Source organism: Cynocephalus volans, chromosome 5 (assembly GCF_027409185.1).
Source record: "Cynocephalus volans isolate mCynVol1 chromosome 5, mCynVol1.pri, whole genome shotgun sequence".
NCBI lineage: Eukaryota > Metazoa > Chordata > Mammalia > Dermoptera > Cynocephalidae > Cynocephalus > Cynocephalus volans.
Genome location: NC_084464.1, coordinates 48,279,255 through 48,298,138, shown reverse-complemented (window position 1 = coordinate 48,298,138; position 18,884 = coordinate 48,279,255). Strand labels below are relative to the sequence as shown.

Sequence of the window (18,884 nt, the reverse complement as noted above, 5' to 3'; positions counted from 1 at the left end):
GTCTGAAAACTTTAAAGTGCTTTAAACCGGGTTAGCTCAGTTGGTTAGAGTGTGGTGCTGATATCATCATGGTCCAGGGTATGATCCCTGTACCAGCCAGCCACCTATACATAATAGTACTTTAAACCCCCTTCAGCATCCACCTCTGTCACACCTACCTGCCCATTCTTCACCAACTAAACTTGTTGTGCCACAAAGCATTAGTCTTCAAGGTACATCAAAAGCTATTTCATATTATGTGACACATAGTAATTGTACATATTTATGGGGTATAATGTGATGTTTTGATACATGTATACACTGTAATGATCAAATAAGAGTAATTGGCATATTATTACCTCAAACATTTAACCTTTTTTTGTGATGGCAGCATTCAAAATTCTAAAAATATGGAAAACCATGAATTTGTGTGACACTTGTGCAGGGGCCATGCTAATCATCTTTGTACTGTTCCAATTTTAGTATTGTGCTGCCAAAGTGAGCACTGTTGGATTATTTAGGTACCATTGCCTCTAGTAAGTCTTGGTTTTGTCCCGTCCACATTTTAACAGTGTCTCAGACAAGAGTGTCTTAAACATCTATGGGTTACAGACTATTTTAAGAAGAATCTCATGAAGGTTGACAAAAGCACACTCATAAATCTTTACATATATTTTCAGAGGGATTCCTGCTGAAGCCTCCCTATAAGGTCATGGGTCTCATGTTAAGAACCTCTATATAAGAAAAAAATATAAAGAAGACAAATTTGAGGGCCAGCCCATGGCTCACTTGGGAGAGTGTGGTGCTGATAACACCAAGTCAAGGGTTAAGATCCCCTTACTGGTCATCTTTTAAGAAAAAAAAAGAAGACAAATTTGTTGAGTCTACAGATGACAAGTAAAATGGGAAGAAGAGTGTACATGTCATATATTGGACCACCTACAGGATGAAATATGCTGGGACAATGGGGCCAAAATAGCAACATAGACTGTCATTGACAGAAATATCAAGTCCTACACAGTACTTAGATTTTAAAACTCAACTATAAAAGTGCATCGATGCATAATATTGGGTGGTTCATGCAAAAAAGTCCAGAGTTCAAACTGGTTAACTCAACAGAAACAGCTGCCAAGAAAAGGTAAGTAAAGGATTGCATACTACTGGGACTCAGGGCTCACCACCCTAATACATGATCATGGAAGAGTAAAATATGCCACCCAAAATATACATTTTTGGCACATTTTGAGATGGCTATTTGGAGAAATTTCAGACACAGGAATAGCTCAGAAAATCTGTTCTTTTGTAAAAGAAATTTGCACCTATTAAGGAAATCTACATTATTAAACAGTGGGTACAAGCAGAGCCTTTCTCTGATGCTCCTCACCTGCCTTAAGAGGATCTATCCCAGGAAGAAGAGATTGGGGGTCAACACCTAGAAGACAGAGATTACCACGGGCAGTACCCATTCTTCTGAGTGCTGCTGACTGAAAGGCTCTATCTACATAATAAAACAACCTCTGCCCCTCCCCTCACCCTTTTTAACTCATGTCCCACCTCCGCCAGCCCAAGCCTCTATTCCTTCTGTAGCCTCAATATAATATAAAACTTCCATCATCTGGCCTTTCTTTCAGTCTAATGTTTTGTAAGTCTCCTGTGCATATGCATGTAATAAATCTGTATGCCTTTTCTCCTGTTAATCTGTCTACTGTCAAATTTATTCCAGAGAGACTGAAATTATCGAACCTTCAGAGGGTAAAAGGAAAGTTCCCTTCACTCTTCAATACTGATGGAGTTTGGATGTGTTGTCCCCTCCAAAACTCATGTGGAAATTTGATCTCCAATGTGGCAGTGTTGGAAACTGATTGAGCCATGGGGGTGGATCCCTCATGAATGGATTAATGCTCTTCCTGGGGGAGGGGGTATTAATGAGCGAGTTCTCGCTCTGTTAGTTCCAGCGAGAGCTTGTTACTTAAAAAGATCCTGGCACCTTCTCTCTCCCTCTTGCTTCTCTCTCTTGCTTCCTCTTGCCATGTGATCTGCTTGTACCCGCCGGCTGCCTGCCACTTTGGCCATGAGTAGAAGCAGCCCGAGGCCCGTGCCAGATGCAGCTGTCCCAGAATCATAAGCCAAATAAACCTCTTTCCTTTATAAATTACCCAGTCTCAGGTGTTTTTGTTATAGCAACACAAAATGGACTAAAATAAATACTCACTGTATTTCTTCTGTTAAACAATGTCTGAGATACTGAGGTAGATTCAGGTGTCCTGTTTTAAGAAGACAAACTTTTTAATGGCAGCCAGGATGGTGAAGGCAATGGTGTATTGGTAAATGTTTAATAACTGGCTTTCCAGAAAGAAAAAAAAGAAAGAAAGAAAAGCCCTAATTTGTAGCATTTTGATTTCCATAATATAAATACTCCTACCATGGCTATCAATGTGATATTAATTGGCTCATAAAACTCCTGAACATTTTTATTTATTTATTATTATTATTTTTTTGGTGGCTGGCCAGTCAGGGGAACTCCTGAACATTTAACATTCAGTTCTCCTGAGCTGGGATGAGCTGAAACCAGCACACCACTGGGCAAAGGGGTCTGGAAACCAGTCCATCTATAAGCAGTCGAAGGACTAAGACCCCTCGGTGGGAATGAAGACATTTCTGGGGAACAAGACAGAAATGCTTGACTATCTGAAGACTTGTCACATGGGAGAGTCATCAGATTCACGTGGCATCAGACAGTGGAGCTAGGACCAAAGAAGGGAACGTAGCAGAAAACAAACTTCAACTCGAAACAAGGGAGAATTTTCTGTCCTAGAAGGGAAATGGACTCAGCTAAGGCAGAATGCCCACGGACAGGGTTATGCCAGAGCTTATTCTTACACCGTGTATAAAGGAGGTCCAGATGACAAGATGTCCCCAGATGTGGGGGTGGTATGGGGAGATGGACTGCAAAGAGCAAACTCAAATGTCTATGAGTCCACAATCCACTGTTTTGTTTGAGTCCTAGAATCACCACAGTGTTGTTTTCATAGCAGTTATATAGTATTTCAGCCACTTTGTGTGTTAGCTCAGCATTTGAGGGTGGATCTGAGAGCCCAACCTCCATTTGTAATGCAGTTTCTTCGGGAAGATGTGTCGAATTTCAAACAAATGACACACAAACTTTTGAAATATGACCCTTTGTTAGCTGGACAACTGTCTCCTGTGTACTTGTCCCTAAACTCCTTGAAGCTTCTAGCTGCCCTCCTAGTGTTACTGTTCTTGGATTTGGGGACTATGTCTGTGTTTGTCTTATTAAATTATGATTTTCTAAACTTCAGATTCTAGTGTGGATTTGACCAGACAGAAAGAAAGAAGACCTTAGACCTGGCTCCTTCTGAATCAGATTTTCCAGCTTAGCTTCATGATTTTGTCTGAAGTAAATGCCTAGGGACATAATAATAAATTAATAATAATAATAATAAATAATAATTATTATTATAAATAATAAATAATCTTGCTCTACTGAGAATTTACCCTGACACCTGCAACCAACATTCTCTTCTTAGGCCTCCAGTAGCTACTTGTATCTGTACAACACAGACAACATATTTTTGGTGCTTAGTTACAATTTATTATATCATTTTATTATGTGTCCTCTTGTCTGTTCTCCAGTTGTTCCATGTGCCTTGCTCTTGCCTTATCATGAGCCTTGACCTTGCACCTGCCCCTAACGTATTCATCTTGTAGGGCCTCCATAAAACCAAGGACGGCAGGGTGATACGTAAGGAAAGACCTTAAATGTGGAGACACATAAACTTAGTCAGAATTCTCCTGACATTTATTAGCCATGCGACCTTGGTCAATTCTTTAATTTTTTTTTTTTTTAATTTTTATTTCTTTTTTTTTTCATTGTATAAGTTCTTTAATTTCTGAGCCTTGGTTTTCTCATCTTTAAAAGGGAAATAATTATACACATGTAAAGTGTCTGTCACATGCTAGGCACCCCATGGTCAGCCCCCAAAACGAGCACATGCTGTATGACAGCATTTAAGTGAAATCCTAGAACTGGCAAAACTAATCTATAGTGACAGAAAGTAGACCTGTGGCTGCCTGAGGCCAGTGGGGGTGGAATGAGGAGACTGATGCAGATGGCCCAGGGAACTTTTGGGGGTGGTGGAAATTTTCTATATTCTGATTGTGGTAGTGGTTACACAAGCGCATACATTTGTCAAAACACATAAAAAAACTGCACTTAAAATGGGTGCTTTCTAGTGTATGTAAATTATCCCTTAATAAATCTGATTTTTAGTGAAATTGTCCATTTTCTTCCTTTCTTCCATTAAGGAAGACATTCCAGAGCCAAATATACATTTTAAGTTATCTTTCATTTTATTTTTTTTTTTTTTAAAAGATAACTGGTAAGGGGATCTTAACCCTTGACTTGGTGTTGTCAGCACCACGCTCACCCAGTGAGCCAACCAGCCATCCCTGTATGGGATCCGAACCTGTGGCCTTGGTGTTACCAGCACCGCACTCTCCCGAGTGAGCCACGGGCTGGCCCCATTATCTTTCATTTTAGATTATTCATATTACTATCTACTTTCCCCCATGGATCAATGTAAATAAATGAGAATTGACTTGATGTCCAATCTCACTTTCTCACTGACTTGTAGTATAAAATTGGAGAGGTGTTGGATAAGTCCGTTTCTGTTGTTTATAACAGAATACCTGAAACTGGTAATTTATAAAGAAATGAAATTTATTTCTTACAGTTTCGGAGGCTGGGAAGTCCAAAGTCCAGGGAACACATCCGGTGAGGACCTTCTCAGTAGGTGGTGACTCTCTACAGCAACTCAGGGTATCACATTGCAAGACAAAATGGCATGAGCAAGAGAGCTAACCTTTTCACTTGTCCTCCTTTTCCTTTTTCTTTTTAAAAGATGACTGGTAAGGGGATCTTAACCCTTGACTTGGTGTTGTCAGCACCACGCTCTCCCAAGTGAGCTAACCGGCCATCCCTACATTGGGATCCAAACCTGTGGCCTTGGTGTTATCAGCACCGCACTCTCCCAAGTGAGCCACGGGCTGGCCCTTGTCCTCCTTTTAAAGCCATCAGAACCACACCCATTGCTCCATGAATAGATTAATCCATTCACGAGGGTACAGTCCTCACAATCTAATCACCTCTTAAAGGCCCCACCTTTCAAATACCATGCTTCGATTTCCCTCCATCTTAACACTGTTACAATGAAGATCAAGTTTCCATGAGTCTTGAGGGGACAATTCACAGCAGGTGTCATGAGGGGTTGGAGGGGGCAGATACTGGGACCACAACACAGAGAAAGTATAAAGATACATTTCTTTAGAAAACCACTAACTTGGGCCGGCCCGTGGCTCACTCGGGAGAGTGTGGTGCTGATAACACCAAGGCCCCGGGTTCGGATCCCATATATGGATGGCCGGTTCACTCACTGGCTGAGCGTGGTGCTGACAACACCAAGTCAAGGGTTAGGATCCCCTTACCGGTCATCTTTAAAAAAAAAAAAAAAAAAAAAGAAAACCACTAACTTAATGGCAAAACGTATTTCTCTAGTGAAATATTAAAAGCTTGTCAAGGGCCGGCCCATGGCTCACTCGGGAGAGTGTGGTGCTGACAACACCAAGCCAAGGGTTGAGATCCCCTTACTGGTCATCTTTTAAAAAATAAATAAATAAATAAATAATAAAATAAAAGCTTGTCACAAAACAAGGTGGTGGTGATGACAACTGGGATGAAGAAGATAGTGGCCCGAAGGAGCCACTTTTTTCTACTCAGCATGTTTTCCCACACCCACAAAAGCTCCACTTTCCCTCTATGGGTGAAGGGGGCATACCGGATGTCTTTGAAGGAATTTTCCTGGAATCTGTCCCTACCACCTTTTTGCTTGTATCTCACTAGTCTCGACTTTGTCATGTGTCCACAGCTAGCTGAAAGAGAATCTGGGGGATTTAGTCTTTATCCTTAAGGAAGGCCACATGACTAGCTAAAAATTAGAGGTTCTATTACTGGGGAAGGAAAGGATAATGGATATTGGCATAGGCAACAATCAATCTCTGCTCAAAGCCCTATCTGTCAATAGAGTATTTTATATATATAATGGTGTAATTTTCAAAATTACCAAAATTAATTATGTACATTCATATTATGGCCATATCAGAATTATGTTTATCCACAGTTCTTGAAATGGAAACATATCAGTAGTACATTGTCAAGCAGGAAAAAAGTTACCAAAAATATAGGCTACGTTCTGTAATATATACATTATATATATAATTACATATGTAGTGTATATATATATATATATTACAGAACATAGCATTCACACACACACATAATCTGGATGTTCTAAAAGTATTCTTGGGTGGTAGAATTACATATATAACTTTAATTCACTTTATACTACTATTTTTACAAAATAGCGTATGCCATTTTTATAAGCAGAACAAAAAAACTATTTCACTTAGGAAATGTGTGGGCACCTGTGTATCAGGCACTTCATACGTGGAGCTGGAGAGAGCTCTGTGGCATTCTGGGGATCATCATGAGAAGACGGCGGTGACGCAAGGGGAGAGGACGCAGTCCTGTAGTGACTGTGCTGGGCGTCTTCCTCTGCCTCTCCAGAGCTACTGCCTGTCCTAGAGGCTGACCTGTGCAGACTGCAGCACCCAGACTCCTGCCTTCTGGCTTCCAGTTGGATTTGCCAGTGGGAGGCCCTGGTAGGACATGAAAGGAAGGGAAGAGAGAGAGGCCAGGGCATTTACTTCTTGCTCCTTCCAGGTGGGGTTACCACAGGATGACTGCTTTTATGGAATGAAGGTCACTCGCTTGTCAGGCAGCCTTCTCCACACCTAGGCAGTGCCCCCCTGTTCCAGTCCCTGCTCCCTCCTCTAGTCCTCGATCTCCCATTGTTGCAGCCCCAGGGTACAGCACAGACATTGAGGTTTCCCAACACCTGCCCACCTGTGTACACGGTGCTTTTGTACACGGTGCTTTTTTACACTCTTCTGCCATTACCCAATTTGAGTGTTCCATCTGTCTCCTGCTGGGATTCTGACCCTCACAGTGAGCTTGGGAGTGAGGAAGGGAAAGAACACCCAAGTTTAAAGGGCAAGGAGAGGGAGAGAGGAAGCAGGGCCTAAGTGGCAGAGGTCGAAGGCAAACCAGGGGTTATGAAACCAGAGCAGGAGTTTCAGGAAGGAGGCAGGTGCCAACAGTTTTATGAAAGTTGTGGGAAAGTCTGATAAGAATGAGATCTCAGAGGTGTACTGGGATGGGCCATCTGGAGGAGGAGCCGGGAAGAGGAGAGAAGAGAATTGGTGGAGGTTATGGGAGGAGGGGTCTTATTTGCAGGTTGGGAAGATGAGAGATGATGAGGCGAGAGAAGGGAGTGGGGCAGAGGAGAGAATCAGGCCAGAGGCTGGAAAAAGAGTTGCCAGGCCATGGAGTGAAGCAGCAGGGTCTTTAGTCCAAGTAGAGTAAGGCAGGTAGTAACTCTAGCAATAAGAGTGTATGTACCGGGCACATACAAGGGCACTTCAGAAAGGAAGGGGCTGGCCAGTTAGCTCAGTTGGTTAGAGCACAGCCTTATAACACCAAGGTCACGGATTCAGATCCCCATACCAGCCAGCCACCAAAAAAATGTAATATTCTAGAATGAAAATGAACTACAGCTACAAGCTGCGACATGCAAGAATCCTTATAACACAATGTTGAGTGGAAAGAACAAGTTCCAGATCACTACATGCATGATACTATTCTTATAAAGTTCAAGAACAATGAAAATTAAATGCTATTTAATTTAGGGATACATGCCTATAAAATAAAATTTTTTCTTTTAAAGTAAGAGAATGAAGGGCTGGCTGGCTGGCTCAGTTGATTAGAGCATGGTGTTATAACAACAAATTCAAGGGTTTGGATCTCCATACCGGCCAACTGCCAAAACAAGAAAAAGAAAAAGAAAAAGAATGCTAAACACAAAATTCAGGACAGTGGGTTATATGTGTGGAAGCAAGGGATGGACAAAGAGGGTCATATATATAGATGGATATTGTTAATGTTCTGTTTTTTGAGCTGGGTGGTGGGTTCACTACCCAATATAATAAAATACAATAATAACGGCAGGTCATGCTTGGACCAGTGATGAGAATACATCATGAACCAAGGATTATGATGAATCCAGTTCTGTATATCGGATGTCCTGTTACAATAAATGAAAATAAATACAGTCCTCTCAGCTTGACCCTAGTTCTGCTTATTTTTGTACTTCCTCCCACAGCAATGCTGAGGGGTCACTGCAACCTTGCTCTTGGCAATCGGGTTTAGTAGCGCAAGGCTGGGCAGGAAATGAACTGGGCGATGAGGCCATATCTGCTTTAACACTATTCTTGATAGGTCCTTTGTGGTGAGAATTTCCAAGAACCAGCACAGCAGTTGAAGGAGCTGAGCAACATTTACAAGAAATGTGCCCCTACACCACCCCAACCCCCCACCCCTAGGTCCCCCTTCTCTTCTCTTTACTGCCTCCAACTCTTCCTCCCTAGCCAGACCCAAGTGAAACGTAGTTTTCAGGAGGCACTGATGAATATTTCCACAGAACAGAACCACTTACCCAACTCTCTGGAGTCTGAGGAAGAACTGCCCTAACCTACAGATCTTGGGCCCTGAAGGGAACTTGAGATGACTAATCCACACAAATGTTTATTATTAAGTGGCAGTATAGCAGAGTGGCAATGAGCCTGGGCTGCCTGGGTCCTAATTCTAACCTGGCCACTTCTCAGTCTGTGACCTTTGACAGGATACTTCACTGCTCTGCATCTCAGTTTTCCCCATCTGTAAAATGGGTATAAATAATAGCATCCATCTACCTAATGGAGAGTTGTGAGGAGAAATAAATTAATATGTGCAAAGCATGAAGAACAGTGCTGGGCACATAGTAGGTACTAAATGAGCATTAGCTTTTATCACATAGGAACTACTATGTACACTGTAAGCTAAGTGTTACAAAAAATGCAGATGAATCAAGAAGACCATGATCTAGAACAGGAGTTAGCAAACTTTTCCTGTAAGGGGCCAGATAGTAAATATTTTGTGCTTTGCTGGCAGTATGGTCTGTCTCAACTACTCAACTCTGCCATTGTAGCACAAAAGCCATAGACAACACATAAATGAATGATTTTCCTTACGAACACTGACAATTGAGTTTCGTATGTGTAATTTCATGTATCACAAAATATGATTCTTCATTCGATCTTTTTTCAACCATTTAAAAATGTAACACTCAGACTTAGCTTGCAAGCTGTACAAAAACAGGTAGTGTGTCAGATTCAGTCAGCAGGTCACAGTTTGCTGACCCCTGGTCTAGTGGGGGGAGAAACATTTTGCCCCTCTGGATTTCTCTGCTCTGTCTGCACATTCAGTGCCTCACTTTACAGGTGCACAAACTGAGGATCATCCTTCAAAATCCAGTTGAATTGCCACCTCCTTTTTGAAGCCTTCCCAAATTACCTCAGCCAAGGGCCGTAATAACTCCAACTGATGCCTCCTATGTGATAAGCACAAACGTGTTCATTACTTTTAAAAATTTATCCTGAAATATTTTAGATAAACCAAAAGTTATAAAGAATAATACAAACACCTTAGTCTTCACCAACTAGCTCATGAAATAAGGCATTGGCAAACAGTTGAAGGTCCTTGTGCAGATACACCTCCCCACATCACAACCTCCCTTTTCCCCAGAGGTAATAACTATGGTCCTGACGCTGGGAACTTATTATCACCCTGTACTTCTTTGTACTTTTACTACATATGTATGCATCCATAAGCAGGAGATGGTATTTGTTTGCATCCATCATTTAATCCAATCCTCCTAATAAACCAATCAAGAAGTATCTCTATTTAGAGATCAGTTTCAGAGGGTGTAATAGCTTGCCCAAGGTGTGTATGTGATTGTGGTAGAATCTAAGCCCAAGGCTGATTCCCAAGTCAACGCTCCTCACTATTGCTCCCCTCTATATTCCACAGCCATGGCCTTATTAGTTATCTTGCTCCCTTTCCAAATTACATTTTAAACTGCCCAAGAGAAGAGACTAAATATCACCTTTCACCATTCTGATACAACTCCTCTATTTTGCACCCAATAGGAGCACAATCTGTATTTCTTCAGAGACATCTTTTTCCAGCATCCCTAGCAATCTCAACACTCGTAGATGGAAAAACAGCCAGAAACTCACTTCAAGGGAAAGAAGGGTGGGGCTCTGCCAGATTTCCTTAGAAGTCTGGAGAAACTTTAATTATTCAAGCATCAACTTTACTGGAAAGGGTGAGGCATGCTACCCTCAGACTCCAAGAGGTTGGTAGTATGTGTGTCGTGTGTGTGTGAGGAGGGTGGTTAGAGAAAAAGGGAACCTCAGAAAACCAGCCCCCCAGAACCAAGACATCCTTCCTTCCTCTCCACAGCCACATGGGGACTGAGCTGGGGCTTGGGACCTAGTCCAAACTTCAGGGTAGACAAACCCCAGAACTCGATGAGGAGTAAGTAGTGTGGCCTGGACCCTCAGGTAACTTGACAAGAGTTCACCTGGGCCAGGGTCTGAAGGGTGTGTGGATGCACACAGGGAGGGAAGAATATTAGAACTGCTTCGGATGTTTATAAAGAAACCAGAAACCAACATGTACTTGATATGCAAACTGACAGTGGCACACACTCCAGTGTGCCCTCAGAATATGTACTAAGTGGATTCATGGGTTCTACCACACAGCTTAAACCAAACTAATGCAAAATGGACAAGGGGCCTATTAAAGATTCCTGCAAAGAAACCACAGGCCGGGGCTGGCTGGTGGCTCACTTGGGAGAGTGTGGTGCTGATAACACCAAGGCCATGGGTTCGGATCCCTATATAGGGATGGCCGGTTAGCTCACTTGGGAGAGTGTGGTGCTGACAACACCAAGTCAAGGGTTAAGATCCCCTTACTGGTCATTTAAAAAAAAAAAAAAGAAAAAGACTACACACAAGTGGTAAAATGGCAGAGGTATTTCACCTACTGTCAGTATAAGCTCTTTGTTAACATCAAAACATGTTGTTTCCACCCATGCACTATTACTAATGACTAACCCTCAAACTAAAGGCAAAGGGAACTTGAATTATGAAAAGTAATAAAGATATAATTTTTCAATGAACCTAACATGGATTAAGGGTACATGCTCAAAATGTCTTACTAGTGGGAGACAAGTGAAAAAATCTTCGTTAAGTCTGGTAATATTGATATATTTGTTATCTCTAGATCAGCCCTGTCCAATAGAACTTCCTGCGATGATGGAAATGTTCTGTAAGACACACTAGGCACAACTGGTGTTTGAACACTTGAAGAGCCATATGCAACCGTATTTTTATAGCTCTTAAAATCTGAGTCAGGATAGGTTTATTAGGCCCCCGGTGCCATATCTTGTCCACACAATATTGGTCCTAAGCCTTGGTTATATATATGTTTTGGAAAGGTGACCATACTAGAACTTGCACTGAAGAAAACCAGATTTAGTCTGAAAGTTCCCTTTCTCCTACTTGTACAGGTCTTTCGCACTTACCAAATGCTCAACAAATGTATGTTAGCATGCCTCTGCATGGACAACGATTAGAAGCCACAAGTTAAGACAAAAGATTTTTATTCAAAAAACGCCAAGTATAAAAAAAAAAAATAAGATCTCTTTTATTCCCCTGTACAGTATTTCACTCGCATAAAACCAGCAGGCTACATGCTGCTCAAAACACAGCCCCAGAGAGGATCCGGAAGGCACACCATCCAGAACTGCTTTTCATATATCTATCCTATATACACAAGTCAGCAATGCCCCTCCACTATCTCCCACAGAGCCCAGACCCACTCGGGTAAGTAGGTGAGGGGCCCCACCGGAGTCAGGGAGCTACAGCAGCTGTCCTGCCTCAGTCCCGTCACCCCACAAACAGAGCAAGCATCGCAGCCCTCCCTAAAAGGTCCCCAAGTCAGAGGAGGAAAGGAGGAAAGAAAACTAGGGCAGCAGCTGTGGAAGCTTGGAGCAGGAAGGGAACCAAATAAATAAATAAATAAATACATAACATTGACCTCCAGGTTAGAATGCGCATCTTTCAAAAACAAAAATAAACAGGTAAAATAACTTAAAGGCAAAATTTTTTAAAAAATTAGATCAACTACAATCCTTTTTTATACTACCATGCCAACTGTACACACATTTACAGCTTTTCTGTTGATTTGCATTGTTTGTGCATTTTTTGTGTGTGAGGTCTTGGCTTTGAAACAGTTAAGTAAAAACCAAAAAGGAAGACCAGTTCACTCGGAGTTTTACTAAAGGGGGTGGAAAAAGGGCAGGTGGCTCAGCATTTGGCCCTGTAGCCTCTTCCATGGCACCTTTCAAATGAAGGAGGGGGCAGTGGGGACAGGGGAGAATAGGGAACCAAACCCAGGCAGATTTTTGGAGAAGCAGCAGGTAAAAGAGGCAAGTTCAAGTATTTCTCCCAGCACAGCCGGAGTCCCCACAGAAGGCACTCAGAAGAGTCGGAAGAGGTGACAGAGACTTAAAATGGTGCTAGTCTTATCCCATCCCAACCTGTTTCCCCCTACTCGACCCATCGCGGCATTCAGCAGAACTCGTGATGAGGGGAACAGTTCCATAGCAGGGTTCTGACCCACCCCCCACCCAGGGATTTTTAGGAGTCCAGCTATGATGGACACCTATGAGAAGGAGAGAGCATCTACAGGAGGGGTTGAGGCCTAGGACACCTGGAGTGGAGTCTCTTTCCCCTTGTTGGGAGGCAGGCTCCAGGGGCCTGGGGTCTGGAATGAGTTGTAAATGTTGTTCCTGTATCAAGCACTGTCCTGCTTGGTGAGAAGTGTCACTGGTACTTGGGAAGCTGAAGACAGACACTTCCCCTCTCTCAAGCATCTGACAGGGAGGGGAGGACCTGTCAGAAAGGCTGCTATTTGCTAGGTCCCGGTGACAGGCTGTGGAGATGGATCTCAGCAGTTTCCTGGGGCAGGAGGACATCTTGCATCCACGGATGGTTCTGGATTTCTTCAAAAGATGGCCTATCTGATGGTCTCAGGGCCAAGCACCATCTAATGAGATGCTGACACTCTGCAGAAAGCAGGATAGACAGAGGTTATGAATGATTCAACTTATTTTTACAATACAAAGATCTTCCCAATTTGCTTTCCAGGGGCCCACAAGTCTGGGGTCCCAAGGAGGCCATGCACTTTCCAGAACATTGTGTCAGGTAGTCTTCAATGGAAAGGTATTAACTAATAGCTGGATTCTTATGTCTGCTTTCAGCTAAAAATGGCTGCCCTCTTAAACCTGTGGTTTTAAAACTTCAATAGCTGGGGCCTTTTCCATGACACCCACTCACCAGCAATAGGAAGGATGATGACGAAGGATTTTGATGAGACACCACAGAGCATGATGAGGGGATTCAATTCACTTACTGACTTATAAACACGAACACTACCCGCAATGATGTCACTAGAAGCGCAATATTTAGAGAGCTACTGCCTTAAGGGAGGTGGCTAAAAGAACCCAACTTTTTACTCTAGCAAATAGCCAGGAGTTGAGGGATCAGGTATCTGGTACTTAAACTTTTCAGAGAACCAGACTGTCTTTTCTTCTTAATATGCTCACGCATGCTCCTTTGACCTCCCAAGGAAAGCTCAAATGCAAACCACATGATTCATGGGCCAGCTCAAGTGTAAATCATTGGCTTACAATTCTGCTAGGCCAAGGATCACAACATCTCCTGGAGAGTGAACCTCTCCAGAAATCAAAGACTGTTCCATGGGGACTAATAAGCCTTGTGATTCTTGCTTCTCCTTAACGAGGGGCTTCCAAAGTTACCTGAAGAGACCCTCTGTCTGAAGAAAACTTGGCCCCTGATGATCTCCTCATCGTGCTCAAAGGGAATATCTCCACACACCATATCGTACAGCAGGATCCCCAGGGACCAGACGGCAGCCGACCTGCCATGGTAGCGATGGTAGCGGATCCACTCTGGAGGACTATACACTCGGGTCCCTGGGAGCCAGGGGAACAGGAGAGAAAACATGCTTTTAGCAAAAATAAAAAGCAACTGGGTGGTATAACTCTTTTTTTAAAAAAGCACCACTTCCCTTCTCTCAGGACCTAGGTGAACTCCATTTTTTTCTCCCCTGGGCTAAAAGGAGAGTGGAGGAGCGGTTTCCGGCATCTCTCCAACCCAAAGCCTCACCCCACTTTCCCTACCAGCCCAAACCATAAACTGAAATTCTTTACAAACTGCTCCAAGAAACAAACAGGCTGGCTGCGGACCCAAAGCCTGAGGCCCGCATGTGGTAGGACCACCCGCAAAGGGATTAGGGATGAATGTCTGCACACTCAAGGGAGGTATCCCACAGACTATCCTTAAACTGCATTCAACACTGCCCAGGAGCCGGGAGAGAGATTCCCACCTCTGACATGACCCAACATAAGGCTATGATCCATCCAAAGCCAGGGTGCCCTTGGGAGGCCTTCCTCCCCACCCTTTCAGTGCAGGGACAGACACCCACACTCTTTCCTCCCCAGACTGGAAAGGTAGAGCTGCAGGGCGGGTTTCAGACCACGTGATTCCTGTTTACAAACTTTGGGTAGTAAAAAAAAGGGGGGCTATCCCGCCGGTGCTCACCAGGAGGCAGCAAAGACTCGAAGGAAAAAACATGGGAGGATCCGGCCAGCCATTAACTGTTAAATACAAAAAATGCAGCCCAACCCAGCGTCCTCCAAGGGCAAATAAACACAAACCACAAGCCCGAGTCACAAGTTTTGAAAGGCTGTCGTTTGTTAGGGTAAGCCTCTCAGATGATGACCCACCCTCCTTTGCTTTGATCTCAGGCTCTCCTTTCCTCCCCCTTTCTGAAAGAACCCGCTCCAAGCCCCTCCCTAGGATAGGTTTTCATCCTCCCTGCGGAGACACCCAACTAATTTTCAAATCAGCAACAGATCTTATTTCACAACATTCATTCCTGACTCCCTCACCCCACAACACCAAAAAAAAAAAAAAAAAAAAAAGAAAGAAAGAAAGAAAGAAAAGAAATTTAGTGGAACTACTGTTCGTATTCCTTAACCCTCCTTTAGATCAAAGGGGAGAAAAAAGCTGCAGCAGTAAAAACTACCTTACAGAAAACTAACTCCCTAGCAAAACAAAAATTTCAAAGCCGGCATCAATTTTCATCTCCCCCTCCCTCCTCCACTCATCCTTTTACTGGCGGGGAAACTGGGTCAGACTTCAGAAATCTGGGCTACGGTCGATTGCCCACAGTCTCTTATTCATCGGGAAAGCTTGGAACCCACCGAATTCCACTTAAAAAATAAAATCACGCCGGAAATACTGCAGGTTCAGCTGGCTTGAAATTCCCGGCTTTACTACGCTGCGAAGGTCTCCTTCGTCCCACCCCTGCTAGCATCGAGCCAGGCGGCCCAATGACCTTTACAAAGGGCCGGAGCGGGAGGCTGGCCGAGGCCTCCAGACCGGGCCGAGTCACCTGGGCAGTCCCTCCCCAGCAGCTCCCTCCCGGGCCTGGCTCACCATCGAAGTCCGTGTAGACGGTGTCCTTGAGCAGCGCCCCCGACCCGAAGTCGATGAGCTTGAGCTCGCCGCGATTGAGGTCGATGAGGATGTTCTCGTCCTTGATGTCGCGATGGAGCACCCCGCAGTTGTGGCAGTGCCGCACGGCCTCCAGCACCTGCCAGAAGAAGCTGCGAGCCAGCTCCTCTTGCAGGGCCCCCCTTTCCGTGATAAAGTCGAAGAGGTCTTGCACCGGCTCGGGCCTCTCCAGGATCAAGACGAAACTGTCGGGTCTCTCGAACCAGTCCAGGAGCCTAATGACGCCGGAGAAGCCCGAGCTCACCTTCTTCAGCAGGACCACTTCCATGGGCACTCGGGTGCCATTGGGCTGCAGGGGCGAGGGGGCCGCGTTAGGGCGGGAGTCGGGGGACGCCCCTCACCCCACCCACCCATCATGGGGGTCGCTCCCTCAGGCACTCACCAGCTCTCCCCAGTCGGAAATCCGATCCTTCTCCACGTGTTTGATGGCCACCTGGAATACCCCAAAGTCTCCATTAGGTCCCCTCGCTGAGGCCAAAACACACCAGTGCGCTCCCGCCAGGCACGCCCTCCCCACCGCGGGGCGCCCACTCACCGGCAAGTTGTCGGCGACACGGATGCCTGAGTACACAGAGCCGAAGCCGCCGCTGCCCAGTAGCGGGCCCACCTGGTACTGCGACTCCAGGGGCTCCTTCTCCTTGCCTAGGAAACGCAAAGGCACAGAGGACTCAGTGCCGGTCCGCAAGCCCCAGTTCCCCAACGTGGAAGTCCCGCCGCCGCCACCCATCCCCAGGCCGGGGGAGCGCTCACCGGGCGCCAGCTTGGTGGCGTGCAGGTCGTTGCAGGGCGCGGCGCGCAGGTGGGCAAGCGAGTTGATTTTGGACAAGAGCATCCCAACCTCCAGCGTGTCGGCGTAGAGACTGTGCCTTGAGGAGCTGCAGCAGGAGCTGGGGCTAGGGTTGTGCCAGACGCTGTGTCTATGGCTGTGGCTGTGGCTGCGGGTGGCGTTGCGGCTGCTGCTGCGGCTGCCGCGGAAGGCCGAGGGCGAGTCGGAGGACAACTGGGGGAGCTGCCCGGACTGTCGGCGGGAGGGAGAGCCGGCGAAGTCAGGCAGCGCTGAGGGCGGCGGGGTGAGCGGCTCGTGGGGCTCGTGCGGCAGCGCCGCGGGATAGGGGGCTGGTGGCTCCTGCTACTGCTGGTCTCGCCGCCACCGCCGCTGCTGCCGCCGACTCCTCTCAGGCCTCCTCAGCCACCGCGGCCGCTGCTGCAGACGCCCGGCTCGCCCCGCCGCCAGGAGTAAAGGGGCGGAGCGCGCCGGCGGGGAGGGCTCGCGGGCGGGCGGGGACGGGGCGGGGCCTCTCCGGGAGGCCTAGGCGGGGAGCCGAGCCGCTGGGCAGGCGGAGGGAGGAGAGGGGGTGGGGAAGCGGCGGGACAGGGCGACTCCCCTCGGCCCCCGCCCCGCGCTCTCCTTCGCCGCGCCCCGGCCCCGCCCCCGCCGGCGCGTCTCCAGCCAACCAGACGCCGACTGATCTGCATAACGCGGCGCGCCCCGCCCACCCCCCCCGCCCCACTCTCGCGGTCAGAATGGTCTTTACGCCGCCACGACGTGGCGGGAAGGAAAAGGCGCCAAAATGGAGGGGGAGGGGCGCCGGGCGTGAGGGGAGGCGGGAGCTGGGTGTCGGGCGGCGAGGGAGGAAGGATGGGGAGGGGCGTATCGATTCAAACCCAAACAATAACAAAGCCATCAAAGGCCGCCCGAGGCCGGCTCTGCGGCTCTCTGTTTCTCGGAGGTTTTTGGGTCAAGGGCTCGAGCTGGAGCATAACAAGTTGCGCAGAGACGACGGGCGTTGGTGTGTCAGGCGGGGAGGCCGGCGCGCCGGGGTGTGAGGGACTGTGTGTGGGGATGCCGACAAGGGTGGTCCTTCTGTGTGACTCAGACCCGAGACCTCCAAGTCTGCTTGGGCGGGTTGACGACGCGCTGTGGGCTGGGGTTGGATCCTGGGGAGCCGTGTGTGTGCGGGCGGGGACGAGTGGGGGGCGAACGACCGGCAAGACGTGAGTCACGGCGGTTTCACGGAGGGAGTGGAGGAGTCACAGGCCCGGAACAAAACGGGGGGAGAACTCGGCTTCTTCGGGAGAGGGGCACAGATCTCGGTTATTACAGCCGGCTAAAAGTCAGTCCCTGGATTCTGCGTTTTAGAAACGCAGAAAGGTGTCAGTGAATCCAGATTCCTCAGAAGTGCTGTGTGTCAAAGCACCCGGCAAAGAGGAAGTCACGAAACAAATGCTAATGTTATGATGCCAGATGCTGCCTCAGCCCTTCTGTGAGGGCGGCAGAGGGAGGAAAATTCCTCATCTAAACGAAGGTGGAGGGCGCGCTTGATTTAACCAGAGTTTTCACGTTATAGTCACCTTCCCATCAGCCTGTTATTGCCAGTCAGGCAGTGCCAGCAGTTGTTGGCTGACCCCAGCCTTGTCTCAGAGGAAATCCCCTCACCCTCTGCCCCCACTGGAAACAACGCAGAAAACTGAACAATTCCACTTTCATCCTTTGTCCTTTTAAAGTTCACGGAGAGTTGATAACGACGTGTGAAATGAGAAAATGAAAATTCTACGTAATCCATAAATTAAATTGTCAGTGGCCTAAGTAATTGAGAGCTAACTACATTCCCCATTTTCTTTTTTTTTCAAGTTCCTGCCATTTAAAGGGAAAACGAGGATGGTTATAGCTGCAGTCATTAAGGAATTTAAATGTTTCCTTGAAAAGTTTTCTGCAGTGCTTGTTTTATAATGATGCCTAGATACTCCACAACTTTTCTGAATTTGTCTTATAAAATATTACATATTTTCCTTTTGTTTGTGTACTGTGACCTAAATCATTCATTTTTGATGACTAGGAGAAAACCCAAGGGAATGAGAATCATTCCCCTTTTGCAGATAGGAAAATGAAAGAGTTAGGATGACACAGGGTCATACAATAGCTAAGGCAGGTGATGAAATTACCCAAATTCAACTCCTGAGTATTCAAAGGTTTCCCCTTATGAGGGTCTAAAACTTCGTTGGCACTGAACAGGACATCGATAAGTGTATGCGACTCCCACCTCCGTCCCTCTACCCTCCATTTCCTTTCCCAAGCCCTTAGATCTAGCCAAACGTGACTATCCCCACTTGTTCCCACTCACCTAGCACTTTCCAGACTTTCAACCTTTGCAGAGGTAGTCAACCTGTCCTGGGAGTGCCCTCTCCCCTTCACTTTCATTCAAAGCCTTTCCACTTTCAGG

At 46.3% G+C, this 18,884-nt stretch overlaps 1 protein-coding gene and 1 pseudogene across 1 annotated transcript; both read right to left on the bottom strand.

Moving 5' to 3' along the window:
- Nucleotides 1–383: 383 nt before the first annotated feature.
- Nucleotides 384–484, bottom strand: LOC134379346 (U6 spliceosomal RNA; annotated as a pseudogene).
- Nucleotides 485–11,643: 11,159 nt separating this feature from the next.
- PIM1 (Pim-1 proto-oncogene, serine/threonine kinase) lies at nt 11,644–17,139 on the bottom strand. The gene is made up of 7 exons (XM_063098288.1): nt 16,876–17,139; nt 16,414–16,792; nt 16,199–16,305; nt 16,046–16,096; nt 15,586–15,952; nt 13,881–14,057; nt 11,644–13,127 (listed from the first exon to the last, which is right to left on the bottom strand). Exons 1-7 carry the CDS (start codon nt 17,137–17,139, stop codon nt 12,970–12,972), a joined length of 1,503 nt encoding a protein of 500 aa, XP_062954358.1. The 3' UTR covers nt 11,644–12,969.
- Between the last annotated feature and the right edge of the window lie 1,745 nt (nt 17,140–18,884).